We start from the raw sequence: 22,722 nt of genomic DNA, 5'->3' as shown, positions 1-22,722 counted from the left end.
ATGGCCACCCTAAGATATGGCCAAGCTAACTGCCTGGACATAAATGCACCTCTGATCAACTTTAAAAGAGCAGTAACATCAAGTTAATTATGGGAGAATGATTCTTTAAAAATTTAATATGCCACTAAGACATTAGCTGATTGACATCCAGATTTATATAAAGGTCATTTGAACCTGCACCTCTGCATCCAGCTGGTTTCTTTTTTCTAGATTAATTACAAAAAAGCTTCTGAAAAAATGTTAGACATTTGAGAGAAGTTGTGATTTCAGAAATAAAAGGACCGTGCTGGGAAAAGTATGGCCATATGGCATAATGACGTGAACCCCGCAGCTCTAATCAGAAGCCCTGCCTCTCATGCAGGCTTTGCCTCCACCTAGTTGTGTAATTTCCGACAGGTCATTTAACCTCGCCAGGAGAGTATTTTTCCTAATAGGAATATGCCTGAGGAGGCCTCAAAGACAAGTGATATCAGTCTATTTTTTTTAAATCACAGTTTTAAAAATAAATTTTAGTGGGTTTCTTTTGTACGATTGTAATCTTGTTTGTCTCTGAAATAAACAGACTGGGAAGATATATTTCTTGTGCAGACATTAACATTCCACATTTCCAAGAGTAAAAAGTTCAGATTCTAAAGTATTCCAATGATGTTTTGTTTTCGTTTGCCCTCCACCCCAACACTGCCTTAAGACCATCTCCTGCATCCCAGGCTAGCTTCAAGCTTGCTGTTTAGCCAGCAAAAGATGACAAGGAACTTCTGATTCTCCTGTCTTTCCTAGTGCTGGGCATGAGCCACTAACTTGATTCATCCTGGGCTGGGGATCAAACCCAGGGCTTTGTGTGTATTAAGCAAACACTCTACCAACTCAGCTATATTCACACCCGTGTAATAAGTTTTGCAAACAAAGTATGAGAGAGCTGGGTGTTTCAGAGCAATATATTTATGATTATAAGGGTATTCCCCTGTGTCTTTTTCATCATGGTGAAGTTGTCCTTTCCATTGTCTTCAATAGAATTGACACTTGACAGGTTGTCTAAAACATAGTCTCTTATAATATCATCTCCCTCTCTAATTCTTGATAAATGTGCCATTTTTACATTAGGTATGCTATTTTATTCATGGAATCAGAAGTTGACTTTAATCTCCTGTTCTTTTCAAGTAAAACAGTATCTCTCTCTTAAATACTAGAATTAATTTACCATTATGTGTTGAAATCTATTAAAAATACCCAAGGAAATTATATTAACAGTGTCAAAATCACCATACATACTGTAGAGTCCCCTGTCTGTGGTCTTTTTGGAAGCAACCAGTTGATGAACATCGGCTCAGAGAGCCAGAGCTGAGGCTGGTGGCCGTGCCAACAAATGGGCGTGGGCCTGTTCTAGGTATAGTTCAGGGACACCTGATCTTTCTAGTAACATAGCTGATAAACTCACATTTGTCATTGGAAATGATAGTGGGTGTCATTGGAAAGTAAACTAGACATTGCAGTCTGCCAAGGAATTGAGCTCCATGATATGGATCATTCCATTTTACACAAGCCGCATGCATGCCTCAGAGGATGTTGACATTCATTTTTAATCACATCTGGGTCTCCATTTATCAAGTGGGTGTTTTTAATTTTTAGTTTTAATTTTAAAAAGCTTTTAAATTTTTTAAATGGAAATTTAAAATTTCTCTCTCTTTTTTTTTTTTACCTTAACGTTGTAGGAGACTGAGATTTAAAACACTGTGATTTGTGAAGCTAACACTAAGCTACAAAACCTTAATTTTCTTATGAGTTCTTACTGTTTTCTTGGAGTTCTTATGGTGTCATACTTTATATTATAATCGCCACCACCTGTACTTTTGAAAGGGAGTTAACTCTGAACTGATCACTAATTTCATCTGGAGGTTGTGAATTTATTCCATACAATCATAGTAAACTTCATTAACAAGTTACCCCTAAAGGATGCCTCAGTGAGCAGAAGTTGCTTTCCAGGGCTAGCTCCCTGGAGAAGAGAAGCTGTGAAAATAGCTTGTACTTAAGTTCATCTTAATGTATAAGGTATGAATATTTTTTCCATCTTTCTTGTTTATTTTCAACACACACACACACACACATTCATACACATACATGCATACACACATACATCCAAACGAGAGAGTTTTCAGTGGGAAAGGGATACATTTGATGTAAATGTTGTACAAATTTAATATATTTTTTTTTTTTAAATTTTTTGACTAGCATTGACTCTTTTAGTACTATATTTTCAGGCAGATATGACTCACTGATCTTTGATTTTCACTAAAGTCTCAGTGACAGGCAGGCACATTGGTAGCTATGACTTATTTCAGCTTAGTCAGAGCAGAACTTTTAGTGTACTTCATTCATTCTGTTATGATCTCTTTATATGTCTTGTCATTTCTCTTGGAAAGTGGGGTGTTTTGTTATCTCTAAAAAGAAGTTTTGGGGCAGCTGAATGTCATTAGAGGTTTTGGAACTTTGATATTAAGTTTTGAATTAAAAAAATGAAAGAATTAAATCTACAAATCTCAACATGAACTTGTCACCACTCTGATTTGGCTTTGGTTTTGAAATGTGTCACCAGATGGCTCATGGGTTGTAGGCTTGGTCCCCAGCTAGGGGTGCAATGGAGGCTTAATTGTGAGGCCTTTAACTTTATCATGAGCTGTACCTCAATGGAGCCATGCCACAAGATGCAGGATGCAAGGCCATTGCCTTGACGTGGGTACACACCTCTACTCTCTTGTTTTTCTGCTTCCTGAATGTCATGAGATGATCATCTCTGCTCTGCAGTATCATCCTTACCATGATGTTGAGATCAGACCACAGGGACCTTTGAAACCTTTGGCCAAAATAGCCCTTTCCTTCTGTAAGGTATTTCCTTGGGTGTTTCTCACAGTGAAGTATAAATAGTAGACATCTTAATTTGGAACTCAAGTTAGATTCAAATTCTTATTGCTCTATTCTGATGAGAATTGCTAAATTAATTTTTTAAGCATAATTTTTCAGTTATCTTAAATTTTGTTTTCTGTTCTTAGTAATAGGAGAGAGGTAATCAGATACCTGTTGCTTTAATGAAAACATACCTGCAAATCGGAGTTTTTTTCATCTTTGTATGTCAGTGTCCACGTCTCATATAGAGTAATTCTACGATCAAATAAGTTTAGACATAGAAATTGTTGTGTTCCTCCCACATAAGTACCCTCACAATATGAGGCATTTTATTTTTATTTTAGTTGACCACTCTGCACTTCAGCTTTATTTTAAATATATTCCTCAGGAATGGTATAGTTTTAGCTAAAAATCTCACAATATTTGAGGAAATCTAAATTTCTTAGGGAAATGAAATATTTTGATCATATTATAAGTAAGGGCTCATAGGTCATATATATATTCTTCAGTTATTGAATTGAAGGGGATGTTGCTCAGTGGACGTACATTTGTTTGGCACATACAAAATCCCAACAGCAGAAAGCAAAAATGAATTAAGCATTAAAATACAAAATATATGAGATAATGCCTCCCCAAATTTCAACATTATATGCTTATGTATTTTTTTTTGTCAAAGTATAAAACAAACAATTTTTTTACAGCCAGATTCACAGTTTGAATTTGCAGCCAAAAGTATTTGATTTTGTTATTTACTACAGAAAACAGTAAATAGGTTGGGGTAGATTTTTAAGCAGAGATCTGTATAAATGATGTTTTTTAAAAAGGAATGTGTTTTCTTCTGTGAATCCACCTGGTCAAGTCCTGGAGCTATATTCTCGGATTACAGAGTTGTGATCAAGTTCAGTGCTTGCTTCTTTTGAGCCATAGTCCCATTCTGTACTTCTGAGTTGAGTCAGACTTTCAATGTAACACAAGCTAAATTTGAAATCAAGATGCTCTTCATTAGCCTTTCAAATGCTTTAGTCAGGGGCATATGCTACAATGTGGAGGTTTCCATACATGCTTTTCCAAGAGTATTCTTGTCTTGCTTTTCAGTGTCCTCTTATCTAGTCCTGCAGACTTACCAGCCATAGACTTCAGCCTACTTCCTAGAGACTCCTGGGAGGAAAGTGGGTACTCAAAGGTCTTTCACTTGCAGGTGATGCTATAGAGACAATAGGATTCCGATTCTCCTCATTTTGTTCAGGCCAGTTGGGAGCTCTAAGGATTCAGTCTTGTTTTGCTATCTCATTTTTTTTCTTTCCATTTTTTCTTTCTTCTTTTCATGTTTCTATCATTTGCATCCGTCCATCCTTAAGATACTTGCTCTAGAATGGTGTCCTTTATAATGTAACAGGCATTATTACCCTCATCAGAGCACCTGTGTCACCTGCAAGAGAATCTTACAATTGGACTGTAGACTTTCCCTTTAAGAAAAAAATGGTAGGTGAGGGATTATTAAACCCTCACCTGGCATTCTCGCCACTTCTGCCCCACCTACATGTACTCTTTTGTTCTTGCGAGATTCTTCTATTTCTGTACCTATGAGGAAGTTGTTACCCATGCTGAGGTGAGACTTTTTAATGGTGAACCTGATTGGGGTCTCAGTCATGTTTCTGTAAGTACCCCTCACCTAGTGCTTCCGTTAACAGGCTCAATAAATCCAATTGTTCCCCAAGTTGCAACCTTCGGTAGAATCATTACCTTGGTCTGTTCTTGATCTGTCTTGAGGGAGCAGGTGTTTGTTCATATTTCCCCAGGGAAATTAATACAGCAAGAAAGCAACACTGTTCTCTTCTCCTTCGGTGACTAAATATAGCTCTAAGGTTTAGCAAGTTAGTGTGGGTCACCGTTTCAGTATATTCAAAACATATTAGAAATCATTACACTTAATAAGGGGTAGAATTTATCCAGTGAAGGTTCTTTAAAGGTTTTTTTTAAAGGTTTAAATCCCAAGTTAATATAGTATCCACTAAGGGAAAAATAACATACTTTTAAATAAACTGATATAAAATCTATAAGTTAAGGAAACAGAACTGTAGAATCGCCCATTACTCATGGTTACTTTAAAAATTCTAGTGTAGAGAAGGCGCTCCCTACAGGCCAACAGCTGATCAGTCCCCCGGGGTTGACTCTAACTTACATGTACTGTTTTTTGCTCACATCCTTAAATGTAATGCCCTTTCCACTTTCAGGAGGTTTTCCTTGCTCTGTGGCCTTGGTTTATGCCATGTTGTCTGGTTGGTCACAGCAAAAGTTGCCCAAATCTCATTTCTTCTCTGCGATTTTCCACATTAAAGATTCATGCTTCATGTTGACCTTACAGTGTAATACGCACTTTATTTTCTTATTAACTCAAGAACCCTTACCTCTTTGAACCAATCCTCTTATTGTTTTTCTTTGGTATATTAATGTTAAAATATGCATCACTATTGTAGGAATATATTAAATACAATAAAACTAACTTGAACATAAATATTAATGTTAGAAAATATTCTAATAACCACATTGGCTTGTAAATCACTATGGGTCAATAGTTACAACTTAGAGCTCACAAATGTATTTGTTATGTTTTTCATCTTATTTCTGTGGGAGGATGTTGAGTCACAGCCAAAGGGGGAAAAAAAATCTAGATTAATTAATTTATGTTGTTTTGTGTAAATACATAGACCATAGTGGCTGGATCAGGATCTATGACCATCATCTTTTGATGCTGACAGTCCTATGATTGTTCTCCATCCCTGTCTGATCTGCTTCCTTCATTGTTGTTGTTTGCTTGTTAATTCAGGCATTTGTGTGTCCACTCACCTCATGGTAGGTGCATAAATCTATGGCCCAGTTCTTGCCCAGCTACTACACACAGTATAAATCAATGACTGAGGCCAAATTCTTACTTGCAGAACTGCTCTTCTTGTGGGAGCAGTGAGATTTGTTTCTGTAAGAAAGTGATAATAAGATTATATACTTAACACCACTTTGAACCTTATAACAGCTTCAAGCTTGACCTTTACAGTATCTGGAGTCTTTCACATGAGTGGTCCAAGTCTAAGACTGGAGGACTGGGACAGAGCAAGGATGGATGTAGACTGGAGAGGGGCAGTTTACTCTGGAGACAGGGAAGGGTGGTAAGGAGTTTGAAAGTTTTCCATCTAAATATTTGAATTAGGTTGATACCTAGTACTATTATAGATATCTTGAAGTTTGGAATACTAAGAAAATGAGACTCAAAGAGACTTCGTAATTACAGAGTAACGATGTACTTTTATGTCAGATAATGATCCCTTTAAGATGGAGAAGGAAAATGTAGTCTGATCTGGTGCTCTGAAAGAACAGAAGTGGTGAGGGTAAAGTATGGCCTTAATGTTTTGATGGTTAAAGAAGACATCCCTGGACTTAGAATGGAAGGACATGATTTTGAACTTAATAGTTGTATCTTCTCATGTATGAATGTTTTATCTACATATATGGCTGTTTGCCTCTTGTGTGCCTGCTCCCTGTGGAGGTCAGAAGAGATCATCAGAACTTACAGGTGGCTATGAGCCACTGTGTGTGTGTGTGTGTGTGTGTGTGTGTGTGTGTGTGTGTACTTGAGTTGAACCTGGACCCTCTGCACAAGGATCCAGTGCTCTTAGCCACTGAACCATCTCTCCAGCTTTAGTTTTTAAATCCTTAGTTCGACTAATTACCCATGGGACAGTGTATAACACACTGAACATTGAGAAACTTGAGTTCTTTCTGCCTTTTTAATGAGATGTTAATTCACAGAGTTGACAAATATAGGGATTTTTAAGCAAAACAAACAACAACCTGCTTAGGTATTGGCCATATAATGACACTGTGTAAAATATTTACTCAATTTTCATAATTAGTGTTGCTGTTACTAATAGGTAATTGCCATGACATCCCACGGTGTGATACAATTACAGAATGGAATGTTTTCTAGACATGCCTGTCCCCACTAGATGCCAGGACCTCATCCGGGAGGTGTAAAATGACTTAACAGGTGTTTGAATTCATTAGCCAATTATGTACAATTCTTCCTTTCCTCATAATATTTAGTTTCTCCCAGAACAATATAATAGGAGCTTAATTTGTATTCCCTTTACCATATCAATTGGATGGCCTGCAGTTGTTTCCATTGTTGAAAGCGTGGGTTGATTTAAAACGTGGTTAAAAATAGAACAAAAAGAATGGATTTAAAAATGCAATCCATACTGTAAAAATTCTGGCATGTTGGGTAATACCTAATAACTGTCCTGGAAACTGATACAAAAATAAAATTTCCTGCTAATTCTGTTTGGGCTAGGAACAGTCTATCTAGTTATTTTAATGATCATGACTGGAATTTAGAGTACAATGTGAACGTTTGTTCCTTTTTGACTTGATCTTAACATGCATGACTCACACATAAAAATGTTTGTATTTCTGAATATTGGTGACTGAAGGTACCCAGCAAGGCCTGAGAGCTGGCGACTAAGGATTTTGACCAAGAGTGCATTTCAGTAAATAGATTCCAGGAAAGTTTAAAAAAACAAAACAAAACAAAACAAAACTGATTTCTTCCACACCCCCTTCCTTTTCCTCAATCCACACTAACTATATGTCAGTCATGTACCTGGCAAAACTTCATGCTTGTCTCTCAGCAGGGTTCTAAGGGCTATGAGCCAGTCAAACAGTGATTGACAGTTCAGTCAGATAGAGTCCACTAAACCACAACTGTTAAAGCAGACAGAATTCCCAATAGACAAGTGCGTTCTGGACGTAGTCCAATGATAATAATCTATTAAAACAAGTTATCCAATCTTATGAGTTCACTTGAAAAGAGAAGTGGATGCAGGGTGATTTGCAAAATGTTTGCACGTGTAAGTTCAGTTTATTTAATTTTAAATAATTAGGGCACAGCAGTGATTAGTGCTAATTGGAGCTGTGTCAGGCTGAAAGAATTATCCAAATATGTTTTGAACATTAACCTGACTTAGTCAGTAAATCATTTAACTCTGGGGCTTTTAATTGATAATATATTTTTTTTTAATAATCCAAAGGTATACATCTTACTGAAGGAATACTAAGTTTTAACTCAATCTGAAATCATTTGAAATCTAGTACTTTAATGATAGCCACAAAGACATGATTAAAAAGAAAGATTAATAGCTAGGGTTTTAATGGCCCTAAAAATAGGTATTTAATAAGTCTATAATTCTCTTTGTAGTTAATCTGAAGTAATGAAGCTTCAGGGCTGCACTGAAGTCTCAGTGAAATAGTGGTGCAAGCACCAAGCACCAAGCAAGCATCATAGGAATCTCTCAGTTTCCAAGAGTTCTGTTACCAGATCTTCCTGGGAAGTTGCCTGTGAACTTCCTGAACAGTAAAATTTCCATATTAGAAGTTTTCAAAGGAGTGTGTGATCAAAATAGAAGTTCACATAGGGAAAATCGAAGGAAAGGAATTGGGTGTCCAGCAGTTACAGGAAGAGTTCACCCACTGAATAACTGCCAGGAACAGGCCTCAAATCTGTGCATTGCTAAGTCACCTCTGTCCAGGAAAATGGAGCTTGAATGTCAAATGCTTTGTGCTTCTTATTTGTAGCTACACATTGGCTCATTGCCACTTAACAACTATATTAATATTTCTTACTGGTATATAACTATACAACTACTTTATATAGTGAGACGATGTGATGCGCAGCTTACCATTCACGGTTATTTTTGGCTAATGAAGGAAGACATTGAAGCAAACTGTTTGTGCTTTAAGGATTTGATACAATTTATTCCTAATATGAATCTTATCATCTATGATATCTATTTTAATCATTGAAAGACTCATCCCCAGAATAATGAGATGCATTGGCCTGGAAGATACTCACCCCTTCCTGAAAATTATGGCTTAGCCTTTTTCCATATTGTCCATGGGTAGTAGACCTAGTTTTTGCTTTTAAGGCAAAGTAACCACCCAAGGGCACAGGTCCACATATTAGTCTTTTGTTGCTTCTAATTCAGTTTTTAGTATCAGAAGGAACAAACCAAAGGATCCATACTCCCCCCCCCCCTTTTAAAAACTAGATTCTGGTCACTAATAACTTCCTTTGTTCTGCCAATATACTTGAAGATTTGGCATAACCTTTCTTTCTTCCTCCCCCTCCCCCCCCCCGTGTTGTTTAGCTAGGGATGGGGAATAGGTGGTAGCCACCTCCCAGCTTGGTTACCAGCATCACCTGTCCTCAACAGCCCTGTGACTTCCAGTTCTTCCCAAGTCTTCTGGGAACTGTTAATGGTTTTAGTGTTCTATTAACTGCCACAGCACCGGGCAGCAACCTCTCAGTAGCTAAACTTGCTGTATGCCGACTGGAAAGCCAAGACAGTGACACTTTCCCATGTGAAAGGCTCCTTTCAGAAACTCATGATGCCTCAGTTGCCCCAATGGAGAATTCTAAACTTACTTTATAGACTTACACTTTTGAGAATAAAGAGAGGATTTACGTAAGATGCTCACGAGGCATCCAAATGAAAGCCTGCGCTTTTATTTGTAAGAAAGAGCAATGTCACTTGCCCATTAGATATTGAATTACTCTGTGTTTAGCAGAGGACAAAATGTACTTACAGTATCATCACATGAACAAACGAAAACACGGAAATTATACTCTTAAGAACGCTGATCAGGTAGATAGGCATACTAAGTAGTATTTGTATGTATAAAATCTTCTTTTGCATATGTTGTCTTTTGTATTTTCATAGGAAAACTCCCACACTCATTAAGGAGCTGTCTGTTAGGATAACTTTGAGAGAAGAGGGCTGTATGGCAGGCTCCCCACTGAGTTAAGTCTCATTATAATTTGTCTCTTTATGTTTGCAAAATGCTAGGCTCCCATGCTTAGCTCACTAATGAGACTGGGACGCATCTCATAATGGGGTTAGTTTGTGGCTCGAAAGCCACACAGTCTTAAAAAAATGTTGCAGTTTAATTTATTGGCTCAGGAAATGAATTTGCAAGGGGTTCCCCCAACCCCAGTTGTGAGGAGATAGAAGTTCTTTTCCCAAATTCAATTAATTGTGAGCTCCGCTGATTTTAATAATTTCTGCTTTAGTTATATGCTAAAGATATGGAAAGGAATTTAACACAAACCAAAATGTTCTGTTCCTTTAAGAAATGGGTGTTTTTATTTTTGTGTGAAACATCCTTTTCTGTTAACATTGTTTTTTAGGTAACAGAGGGTGTTTTTCTTCATATATTTTCTTCATAAAGGCTGGATTGTTTTGGAGCTAACCTGATTTGACCACAGCTCACTGCTTGGTGGGAAGTCTTAAATCTCTTATTTGAAGCTAAACAAGATTACTCAAGAGGCTGACATTCAGAAGCTTGCTATTCGTACAGTGGGTTAGGGGCCGTGGCACACCCGCACAGTTCCACTAATTGAACTCTTTGGGTACTTCAGTTTCAAATAGTTAGCTGTTGAAGGGCCTTGCCATGGGTACCTAAGAAATTGCTAACCGCTTGATTTCCCCACGTTAGCCTAATGAGGAAGAATGGGTCACCATGCCAACAGAAACACCATAGCAATAGGGTTAGGGGCATCTTTCCCTTGATACTTGCCTCCAATTTAGGGTTCTGTAATACAGTGAGAATCCTGTAGTGTGTCAGAACAAGTTGAAATACGATTTAAAATCAGTGTCACCTTGTATGATACATGTAAACAGCCATGCTCAGTGAGACAGAATCCCAATTATTCCATTTGGCAAGCAGTAAAAATGTTAGTTCAGTGTTTCTAATTTATAATTACTTGTTTTTCTTTTCTGTCAGGTTTTAGATGCTGCTGTAACAAAAGCCTACCTATATCATTGTATTTGGTTTTGAAGAGTTTTAATTTTAATTTTTACAGTGTTTTAAAACAATAGGCATTATTTTTAGAGTAGGTGCATGTTTACAAAAAAAATCTAGAAGCTAATACTCAGTATATTATTGTTTATTGTATTATCACCATCTTGTGTTCAGACATACATAAAATAGTATTAACAAAAGTCTATCATTTATATAGATTCCCTCCCCTCCCCCCATTTTAAATCTAGCATCCCATGGCAGAATTCCCACACCATGTAAGAGAAAACATTACATTTATTTCTTATAGCTTCATGGTCTTGGTCATGACCATTTTTGAGCCTTTTGATAACTTTGAGTTAAGATTTCTGGTTAGCTACTGTGTGGACTTTGCCTTCACTTTCAGTTTGTTATTTAAAAAACAAATTAGACTGCTTTGAATTTTGAGAGGAAAAAGACTGATTTATAAAGTGACAGTGCCATCACGTGATATCCAGGATAAAGGCTTCCAGCATGACATCAGCAGTAGAGTTGACTTTGATCATCTGGGGGAGGCTGCCCTTTTATGTTTCTCTACAGGCAAGAGCTTTCCTTACAATGCTCCTACCGTGATACTGGTCTGGGAAGGAAGTCATCATGCATAGGTCACATGTAGGTTGTGGGTAAGAATTATAGGTATTGTCTTTGTATGTATAGTATACATACATATTATTTAGCATTCTTTTACAAAAGCAGATAGATGATAAATGCATGCTATTTTATACTTTGTATTAAGTTATGATGTGATAGTATTTCGCTGTGTGTGTGTGTGTGTGTGTGTTGTTGTTGTTGTTGTTATTGAAATTGCTCCACTTCATCCCCTTGACACCAGTGTTACTCTATGTGAGTACTGAGCATGATCGCTCTGAGCTTATCTTGAATATTTCCTTTTCTAGCTCTAGACTCAGTCCACACTTCCAAGAAGGTCTGATTCTTTTTATTAGAAATTTGTATTAGAAGGAAAGATCTGGAAACAAGGTAAAAATTACTTAAGATGTGAATAAGCAAAAGTTTTAATGAGAATTTAAGTAAAAATATTAAACCTGCCAACCATGATGTTCCAGGATCCTCTCTGCTTTCTTTCCTCTACAGCTTTTTCATTCTAAATCAAATGATCATAGTTACCTCTAGTGTCAAAGGTATACGTAACGATTATGAGGACTTCAGTAGGCTAATAGTTTGATTATAATTGAAATAGGGAAAAGACTGGGGAATGGCTCAGTGGGTAAAGTATTTGTTGTGTGAGCATGAGAATGTGACTTGGAATTCCTAGTTACAAAATCTGGACATGGTGGCACACACCTGTAATTTTCAGAGAAACAAATAGGAGGATCCCAGAGACCTCACTAGCCAATGAGTAAGTTCCAAGTTAGCAGGCTACTGTCTCAAAAGTAAGTGTAGAAGAGTAGAGTACACCACTGGATATCCAACTTCAGCCACACCATGCACACATACAGATAGATATTTGACTTTAAACACACACACACACACACACACACACACACACACACATGCACACATGCACACACACATTTTACAGTTTTTTTTTCCTAAGTCAAGTATATTACTTAGAAAGAAACTTAGGCTTTACTTAGAAAATCATGTTCCTCGAAAAAAAACAAAAAACAAAAAACAAAAAAACAAAAAAACAAAAAAAAGAAAGTCATGTTCCATTAAGTCAGAAACGTTATATATACTTTGATATATCGATTCTTATGTCCAATGTTGCCTTTATGAAAACTTTTGGTAAATTATAATCTGTGAAAGTTGTTGTTGGTGAATTTTAATCTCTAAGAGATTTATTACATGAACTTTTATGTTTACTTGATGTACTAATGACTTCTGTTGACTGTTGAATTTAATTGGGAAATATTATTGTATGTTATAGAACCAGAGTAAATATATACTACTTTAATATAGAAAGTTTTATCATGCCAGATTTCCAATTTTTTAAACACAAACACTAGGACTCTTCTTTGACCCTCTTTGTATCTTTTAAAATACCAGACGTGAAAATTCTTTGGTCTTCTCTGTTTCTCAGTGTGGGAGCAAAGGATTCCTAATCTTTCATAGAAGCTATTTATTAGGGAAACTCACTTTTCTCTTTTCTTTCTTTCTCTCTCTCTCTCTTTTTTTCTTTCTTTCTTTCTTTCTTTCTTTCTTTCTTTCTTTCTTTCTTTCTTTCTTTCTTTTTTTTTTTTTCCAGAGAGGGTTTTTCTGTATAGCCCTGGCTGTCCTGGAACTCACTCTGTAGACCAGGCTAGCCTCAAACTCAGAAATCTGCCTGCCTCTGCCTCCCAAGTGCTGGGGTTAAAGGCGTGCGCCACCCAATTGCCTGGCTTCATTTTTCTTTTAAAGTGAACATGGACAACTTGATTCTATTAAAAACCACTCATTAACCACACAAATCTGTTCTAGACAGAAGTAATTCCTGACTATACTTTCGCACATGTATTCTTTGTTGTTACTGTTCAAACTATTGTGGATTTGTATTTATGTTTTGGGATAAAGATCCAGTGAGGATTACTTGGGGCAGGAGAAGAGCTAAGAGAAATTCTATATTATTGGTGAAAAGAAAGCTTTGGCTTCAGTGATAAATGATGGATAAAAAGTGTGTGGTGTACAGTTTGTTATGTCTGAAGACCCTTTCCTATGTCAGAGCTTTCAGGAACTGATTTTTATCTAGTTTATTCTTAGAACCACTCTCATTGCCAAGGGCTTAATTTGGAATTAAATGAGCCTTATGCTTAAGTAATTTATTCTCATTAGTTTGCCAAAAATGAGTCTCATGATGGGTGTAATACTCCAAGGCAGAATGTTTACATTTTTGTTTCATCGAAATTTACATATTTCTTTTCATTTTCACTTAAGTCCCTGAAAGTGAGATCAAAAGACTATGTTGAGTCTGTGCTCAAGAGTGGTTTCCTATGTACTATGGGGGGAGTTGTGTTAGGTGGGTTAGTTTATATGCATTCCTTGCATTATGCTTCTCTCTTGTTCTTTTTTGCTTGTTTTTTTGTTTCGTTTTGTTTTGTTGTTTTTTGTGTTTTTTTCTTTTTTCTTTTTTTGTTTTTGTTTTTTTTTTTATCCAAGAGGATCATGGGGGAAAACAGTACACCACGGTCCTCCACAAAAGTACCAGCACCACACACCAATTACCATGTCAAGACCTCCTTATTGGCTTTCCTTTGTGCTTCGAGAGATGAGTGGTCATTTTGATGTCTTGAGATAAATTTCACATATTTATTAAGCTTCACTCTTTAATTCATTTAGTGTATCATTTAGTGAAAACTTTGTCAACTATAAACCTCATGTTCATGGCTTATTTTCATGGTTTGCTTTTCTTGTATCTTAGTAGTTCTGAAAAACCCTTCTAAAATCTTTCACATTACAAGAGTGGAGACTAGAGTGATTTTCCTTCTCAATTTAAAGAAAACATTTTCCAAAGGATTAAGAACCTGTTTGAACTTATTAAAAACTAGGCAGAGGGAGCTCCCTCCCTCTGGGTGGGAAAGGCCAGGGGGAGAAGAAAAGGGGGAAGGGCAGAACCAGGTATGGGAAGACACAGGAATAGAAATAAGTAGCAGCAGGGGCTGGGGAACTTGGGGGAACCACCAGAAAGTCCCACCAGAAGCCAGGAATGCTAGAGGCTTCCATGATCAAATAGGAATGACATTAGCCAAAATACCCAGCAACAGGGAGATGGAACCAGCATAGAGCACCTCCAGTAAGTAGGCATGGCTCCCAGTGGAGGGATGGAGCCACCCACTCATCTAAAAATTTTTAACCCAGAAATGTCTCTGTCTAAAGGAAATTCAGGGGCAAAAATGGAGCAGAGACTGAAGGAAAGACCATCCAGAGACCGTCCCAGCATGCAATCCATTCTATCCTCAGACACCAAACCCTGACACTATTGCTGATGCCAAAGTGTGCTTACAGATAGGAGCCGATCATGGCTGTCCTCTGAGTGGCTCTGCCAGATCCTTATTAAAACAGATGCAGATACTCTCAGGTCACCATGGGATTGAGTCCGGAACCCTGGTGGAAGAGCTAGGGGAAGGGCTGAAGGAGTTGAAGGGGATTGCAACCCCATAGGAAGAACAATATCAACTAACAGGACCCCTCCTCTCCCCCCAGAGATTCCACGGAGTGAACCACCAAGCAAAGAGTATATATGGACTGGTCCATGGTTCCCATTACATATGTAGCAGAGGATTGTCCTATCTAGCATCAGAGGAGGGGAGGCTCTTGGTCCTGTGGAGACTTGGAGAAGGGGAATGCTAGAGGGGTGAGGCTGTAGCCAGTGGGTTACAGAGCACTTTCTTAGAGACAAAGGGGAGGGAGATGGGGTTAGAGGGGTTCATGGAAGGGAGACCAGACTGAGAAGGGAGGTGACATTTGAAATGTAAATAAATAAAGTCATTAATTTATAAAAAGAAAATGCACTTAGATTCCATGCTCTAGATCTATGTCATTTTGTGAGCAAATAAGTGAATTAACACTTGACACAAGGGTCTGAGTTGGTTTTGTGTAAAAATGCATTGGTTTCCCATGTTACTTATAGTTTACAGTGCATTCAGATCAAGAAAATATATTGCTATAGAACTTAGGAATCTGATTTACATGGAGATGCGGAAAGTGGGTAGAGAGGATTGGGGATAGACACAGACAGATAGACAGACATACAGAGAGACACACAGACAGTAATTATAGTTACCCAGAGCTGTAAAGCAACATTTGTTTTTCTTTTTTTCTTTTTAAAGCTTTTATATTTTTATTTTTAATTAATTATTTATTATTATTATTATTAATTATTTGCATCCCAGACATAGCCCTCCCTTCCTGGTCCCTCCTCCCACAGTGCCTCATCCTGTTCCCCACCCCCCTTTTGCCTCTGAGAAGGTGCTCTGCCCCACCCCCTGCTTCAGCACCCCCTTTCCCTGGGGTCTCAGATCTCTACAGGTTTAGGCACATCCTCTCCAACTGAGGCCAGATAAGGCAGTTCTCTGCAACATTTCTGTGTTTTTAGATATGGTGCCTCAGTGTCATCTAGATATTTTTTTCTTTATGAGCCTTCCTGGGGGTAGGAGGACATCATTGGTAAGGATTCAATTTAACAAAATTTAAAATGTTGAAATTAAGACAAGCAAGGAATAAGTCTTAAAAGTTTGGAGGTCACTGTTAATCATTTATCTCAGTGCCTACAAATCTCGGGCTCCAGGATTCATAGATGTTTCAGTTTGCGTGAACACATGTAAAGCTATTGATAATGTATGTCCAAACCCTTGTATCTATTGTCTTTATTTAATGTTCTTGTCAACTTAAGGGAGTTTCTATCAAAAATCATGATAACCATGACAAAGTAATTATAGATATTAGGAGAACAAGGAAAATTAGAGTAGTCATGGTGGTACTGCCTTTGATCTCTACAAATGTGAGGCAGAGACAGGCAAATCAGTGTCAATTTGAGGCTTTCCTGGTCTATTGAGCAAGCGCTAAACCAGTCAAAACTACATGACCCTGTGACTCCCAGAATAAAAAACGAATAATAAAAGAAAATATTTTTAATGGGGAGCAAGTGTAAATTATAAAAGTTACAGTAACTATAATGAATAAAATACTAAAGTTTAGAAGCTAGCACATAGATATATGTTTCAATAATCAGAATGCAAATCGTTGCCGTTGTTTCAATATTTATAAGAGACGAGTTTGAATCCAGTAAACACAAGTGTAGGCATGCGGTTCTCATGTCAAAACATCTCTTAGACTTTTCTTTTCTTTTCTTTTTTTTTTTCTACTTAAACTTGGTGTTACTACATTGGTTTTTATTGCCGTACTCTTCTCTATGGCCCAGTTCCAGAATAAGGCTAGGTGTCTATCAGCAGATGACTAAAGTTAGATACAATCAGTTAGAACTTTTGTTCAGTCACAAAGAGGATGGAATCCATGTCATTTGCTGGGAAATGGATGCAACTGGAGATCATCAATATTAAAATAATTTGGACTCAGTCAAATTTCTGAAAAGTTTCTTTTTTGTTTCCTGTGTGGCCTATCTAGACTCTGCATATTTTGCATCGTGACTTTTGCTAGCTGTGCCACTGTAGGCTGACTTGGTTTGTTTCACTACCAGGTAGTAATTCATATTGATTATCTGCACAAGTTACACTGTACATAATTTTTCCCTTAATTGCCTCGTGGCTTCTAATCATAAGGGCCAACTAAACTTTATGACTATACTGCTCTATTGAATTTTTAAAATTATCTTGTTTTAATTTTTTTGGCTTTATGAGTCATTGCAGTATTGTCTTTGCATTTAAGCCTACACATTTTAATCAGCTTACATGTAGCAAACAAATGTTACCAACTATAGGTGATACAAGTTGTTAGGTTTTCTATGTGTTTTCAGATTTTCCACCAGTGCCCAACCTCTTTGATTACTCTTTTAAAGTAATTTCAATGGCATTTTTATCCAATTCTTTTTTGTTTCTAGCTTTATATTGAATATACATTTTCACTGTAATTTCCTCTGTTCCTCTTCCTCTTCTTTCTTCTTCCTTTGTGTGTGGGGTTTGTTTTTTGTTTGTTTGTTTGTTTTGTTTCTCTGTATAGCCTTGACTGGTAATTTCTTAAATACTAATTCATTATCTTTTATATTTTTTCGTGACTCCTGATTTGTTGGCCGCCTGTGCCAACGTTAATAAAAGAAAGGGTTCTTCTGGTAATAGGAGTAAGAAATAGATAGGAAGAGATTGAAAGAGATAAGAAGAGATAGGCTAGCCATACTGTACCTTACCCACGTGGGAAAATAAAAATTAGACAACATGAGCTCTGGTCACTCAGTCATCTTGAATTTAATGAATCCCCTTTGTTCCCCCAACAAGTAAAATACCTGGGGCAAAAATCCTTCCCCCAAAATCCATCAGTGTAACAGTCCAATCAGTGACTTCCTTGTTACTCTGTGGAGGTAGAGCTTCTGAATGTAACTGGAACCAGGTTTCGCTCAACAGGTGGGCAGCCACTGTGCTGGGACCCAAGTGGTTGCTGTTTACTGTCCGGGCTTTGGGGAGGGAGTCCACACTGATTAAGAGATTAAAGAATTCTAGGGCTAAATTGCCTCTTCAGGTTGCAGTCTGATTTGCCGATCTCACCCCTGAATGCTACCTTTTATACTTGTCCCACATCCTCTGTATCTTAGACCTCCTGACTCATTTATTAAGAATTCAATTTATGTGCCATCCTGGGAGCATGGCTTACATTTCATTATTTTATCTTTAGAATTAGAGAAATCTGCCGTAAATATCTGCATAGTAAAGGTTCAAATCTCAGCATTTCCACTGAACAGGTAAGAATGTGCAGTTGCAGATGGAGTGCTTATCAGTTTAGGCTGCACTGCTGCCACCTAGGTATTCTATCTACATCAGAACATGCACATCTTGATTTTTGTTTTGAAAAAAAGAATCATTTACATTTGTATGTATGGGTGTTTTGCTTGCATGAGGCTTTGTACCATGTGCATGCAGTACCCATGGAGGCCACAAGAGGAGCCTGGTTCCCCTGACATTGGACTTTCTGAAGGTGATGAGCTGTGGTGTGGGTGCTTGGGATCAAATCTGGCTCTTCTGGAAGAGTAGCCATTTTCTTCCCAGAGTCTCCTCTCTAGCACCAGGGCATTTGTGATTTTAAAAGAAAATGGGTTGTAGTCCCTCTCAAAGTGGTCTGCAGAGGGTAGTATTTGACAGCTGAACATGATCCTCTCCTCCTCCTTAGGACCTTTGCATTATCATGCACAGACTTGTACCTGTCCCAGGTGGCAGGCTTGCTGATATGTTGAAAAAACTAGTTATGTTTCAGCTACTAAGTGGCATTTCTTCTAATGTTCCCTTTCAGTCCTTGAACTCTGACCATGTTTAACACTGTCGTATGTGTAAACTTCAGCTTCTTTGTGTGTGCATGCTTGCTGGATTTAACTTTTAAGTGGCGCCCACCTTTAATCCCAGCACTTGGGATGTAGAGGCAGGCGGATTTCTGAGTTTCAGGACAGCCAGGGCTATACAGAGAAACCCTGTCTCGAACCCTCCCCCCCAAAAAAGTCTTTAATGTTAACTCATTGGAATGTCTGCATCTTTTCCATCTCAGAAACAATAGTGTTGGGTAGTTTGATACACTAGACCAAGTGGAAAAATAAAAACCACCAAAGCAGCTATTGTGTAGCCTCCACTATAAGCTGTGATTGGAGGATTTTAAGTGATTAGGGGAACCTGACCAACACTGGGAAAATTGCCTTTGAAGAAAAAAATATGTCAATGAATGATTCAATGAAATTTTCTTATCTTAAATGTATGCGCAAATCAGATAATAGGCGTTAAGTTAGGAGTTAAAACTCTCAAAGACCTTTAAAGGAAAACAAGAAAAGGTTCAAAGGATGAGTGACTGGATTAGCACAGAGCCTTGGTTTTATTAGTGTCACACTCCTTACCACCTTTTATAGCATTCCCTGAGAGAGCATTCAGTGTCCTTTACTAATACCACTTATTTCCCCATTTTCAGACCTTACCATTGCATTAGAATGAATGTTTCAGTACATGGGGCTCTAATATCTTACTCCTTCTACTCACACATACACACACACACACACACACACACACACATACACACATAATATACAGACATAGTCTCTTTTGGAAGTAGGTTGTTAGATGTCACCACATGCTTTAGCTTTATTTATTTATATATGTATATATATTCATTTAAAAACATTTTAATTATATAATATATTAATATATTATAAAACATATTAGTTTAAAGATCTATTTATTCATATATATGGTTGTTTGTCTGTATGTACATCTGCTCATTAGAAGAGGCCATTGGATCCCATGGGACTGCATTTATACACAGTCATGAGCTGCCATGTGGGAGCTGGGAATTGAATTCAGGATCTCTGGGAGAGCAGCCAGTGCTCCTAAGGACTTAGCTATCTCTCTAGCTGTGTCACATTTCTTTTTAGTTCATGCTGATGATTCAACGTAAGGCCATGTGCTTGCTCCGAAAACATTGCTACTGCTGAGCTACATCCCCACTTTTGATGCCTCACGGACAGCATCTTATTTTCTCTGGCTGGCCTTGAACTTATGACCTTCTAGCCTGGGCTTCTATATTGCTGACACTGGAGTGCAGTACCATCCAGTTGTGTTTTACTCTAGTTAAAGAAATTAACCAGAAAATTCTTATGAACGCAGATGTCTTTTTTTTTTTTTTGGTCTTTCCGTTTCTTCTTTCTTTTAAAATATGGAAATCCTTTATTAAAACTTAGTTTAAAGACATTGGAAAAATATATTTGGTTATTAGACATTGTATGTTATTTCTGTCATCGAGCAAGGAGATGTAAGACGATGTCATTGAAACTGTCATGGGTGTGGCTAAAGACCCAGTGCCTTAGATATGACTGCTCTTTGCTTCCTCCATGAAATATAAATTTATAAAATAAAAGGAGAGAGTCAGCAGGTGATTGCTGTTTTGCATGCAGTGCTAAGTACTGTAGAACTGGTCTTTCCCTTTGACCTGACACTGGGAAGGAAATAATTGAATTCATTTCGTAGAGGTCAGAACTTGGATGCTTTGGTCTTTGATGTTTTAGAAAGGGAATCGGAGAAAGGCAAGACACTTATCCAAAGTTATATACAAACTAGGATTCAAGTCATTTTTTTTTCTCTAGATGAAAGTTTCCCTAAACGTATTTTAAAAGAGATGCAAATGAAGTTGTGATTTAAGTGCCCCTTTAAAAGTGTTTCAGCTGTGAATGTTAAATGCTATCACATTGCAGTGTTGATGATGATGTTGACTCTGTCTCCCTCTCTTTTGCTTTCAGAGGAAGAACTTGTCTCTTTTTCTCAGCATTAGCTTGTTAACCTTCTGGGGGACCAGCCTTTTGGGTGCCCGGTTATACTGGATGGGCAACAAACCACCAAGCTTCTCCAACTCCGACAACCCTGCAGCTGACTCGGACAGCCTTTTGGCTCGCACGCTCACCTTCTTGTATTTACCTACCAAGAACCTGTGGCTATTGCTCTGCCCGGACACCCTGAGCTTTGATTGGTCCATGGATGCCGTGCCTCTTCTCAAAACAGTTTGTGATTGGAGAAATCTACACACTGTGGCCTTCTATTCTGGACTTCTCCTCCTTGCCTACTGTGGTTTGAAGAACCCAAGTTTAGAAGGAGAGTCCAACGGGAAAGCTGTGACAAATGGCAAGCAGAATGCAAATGGCCATAGCTGCCACTCAGACATGGAGTACCGGAACTCAGAAATTAAGCCCAGCTTTGCATCCAAAGTAGAGAATGGAATTAAACATTGTGTACCACAGAGAACTCAGCTTCCTTCCACTGAGAACATTGTTATTCTGTCCTTATCTTTGTTGATAATACCTTTTATTCCTGCCACGAACCTGTTTTTCTATGTTGGCTTTGTAATCGCAGAGCGAGTCTTATATATTCCCAGTATGGGCTTCTGCCTTCTGATCACAGTGGGTGCCAGAGCCCTGTATGTCAAAGTACAAAAGAGGTTTCTCAAGAGTTTGGTTTTTTATGCTACAGCCACGTTAATTGTCTTCTATGGACTCAAGACTGCAATCAGGAACGGAGACTGGCAGAATGAGGAGATGCTATATAAGTCAGGGATCAAAGTAAACCCAGCCAAAGGTAACACATCATTTTATGGTTTACACCATATGCTTTTTACACTTGCAGCTTTCTTAGAGCATTGTTTTGTGCCTTAAACACAATGATGCAGATAAGATCCTTTATGTGAAACCTGTATCTTCCATTCTTATTTTCGTAGAGACACGTTATATAGCCAGTTGAGACACATTCAGCATCCCATGCTTGCAATAGGAAACTCATTTCCTTGTGTTCCTGATTATGTCTCCACAGAAGAATTGGAACTTGTGTTGACTGGAAATATAGACTGTCCTAAGAATTTAGGAGGATGCTTACTGTCTGCATTTTAAAATATGAATAATCTCTATCTCTTTGATTATAGAGTGAAAGTCAGTTTATCTCATTTAAATATACCCTAGGTATTATTTGTCAAGCTTTGCCTGAAGAAATACCACAAGACTTGGAGGTGAGCTGCTCCTGAGCCTCACTATTGTGACTTAGGTGTAGCTGTGATGGATGTAAAGTTTGCAGAGGTTAAATATGCTCATGGCTACCATTAGTCAAAGTAGTTAGTGCATTCCTAATTTAAGATGTCTTGAGTAACTTCAGGGGGGAGAAAAAAAAAACCTTTGTATACTTTAAACTAAGAACAAGGACTGGACCTCGTTGCAGGAAATATTTAAAATGAGATCTCCCCTCAAACTCTCCTGGCCTGCCAGATCATATTCTTGCTCTAGTGCCTCCAGTACTGTCCAGCCACATCACTAGGTCCTGCTATTTTGTCCTAGCTAGTAAGATCATCTTGCTTACATGCAAAGCTCCACACACCCCACAATCAGTCATCTAGCACCTAGTTACCCAGTAGAAACATGACTCTTACGGCTTTATTATCCAATCAGGTTTATATATCAATAAGATCACAATTTATAAGATGCCAATACAATAATTTCAGAGCCAAATGATAAAGATAATGTTTTAACCCAATTATTCTAACCTTGTAAAAACCTTATCTACTTGTGGCTGTTTAAAACCACACAGGGTCTAGATCGTCTTCCTGTTCGTCTGCCTCCATGTTGATTCTCCCTTCTCCTCTGACCTCGGACTTCCTCACTCCTAAACTTCTAGCTCTGCCTCCCTATTTCTGTCCAATCACAGACCTGTCACTGCCCTATGTGATTGGACAGAGAAAATTCTGCAACAGGACCTTTATTGCTTTTAGTATAGAAAAAAAAATTTTAACCAATTTCCAAATAGATATAGCAAAATCTAGTTTTTGTTAAAA

The 22,722-nt window shown here is 37.8% G+C and overlaps 1 protein-coding gene across 3 annotated transcripts in view; it reads left to right on the top strand.

The window, feature by feature from the left end:
* Tmtc2 (transmembrane O-mannosyltransferase targeting cadherins 2) overlaps positions 1–22,722 on the top strand; it is a 405,577-nt gene that overhangs the window by 183,641 nt on the left and 199,214 nt on the right. For 2 of the 3 annotated variants that reach the window (XM_031349236.1, XM_031349237.1), the window contains one exon: positions 20,654–21,482. In XM_031349236.1, coding sequence (XP_031205096.1) covers positions 20,654–21,482 — 829 coding nt within the window. Of the gene's footprint in view, positions 1–11,744; positions 11,764–20,653; positions 21,483–22,722 lie in introns of those variants that run through there. The other variant, XM_031349238.1, reaches the window with a different exon arrangement.

This window comes from Mastomys coucha, unplaced genomic scaffold, assembly GCF_008632895.1.
Source record: "Mastomys coucha isolate ucsf_1 unplaced genomic scaffold, UCSF_Mcou_1 pScaffold4, whole genome shotgun sequence".
NCBI classification, from domain to species: domain Eukaryota; kingdom Metazoa; phylum Chordata; class Mammalia; order Rodentia; family Muridae; genus Mastomys; species Mastomys coucha.
Note: the sequence above shows the minus strand (reverse complement) of the source record. Positions and strands in the feature narration are given on the sequence as shown.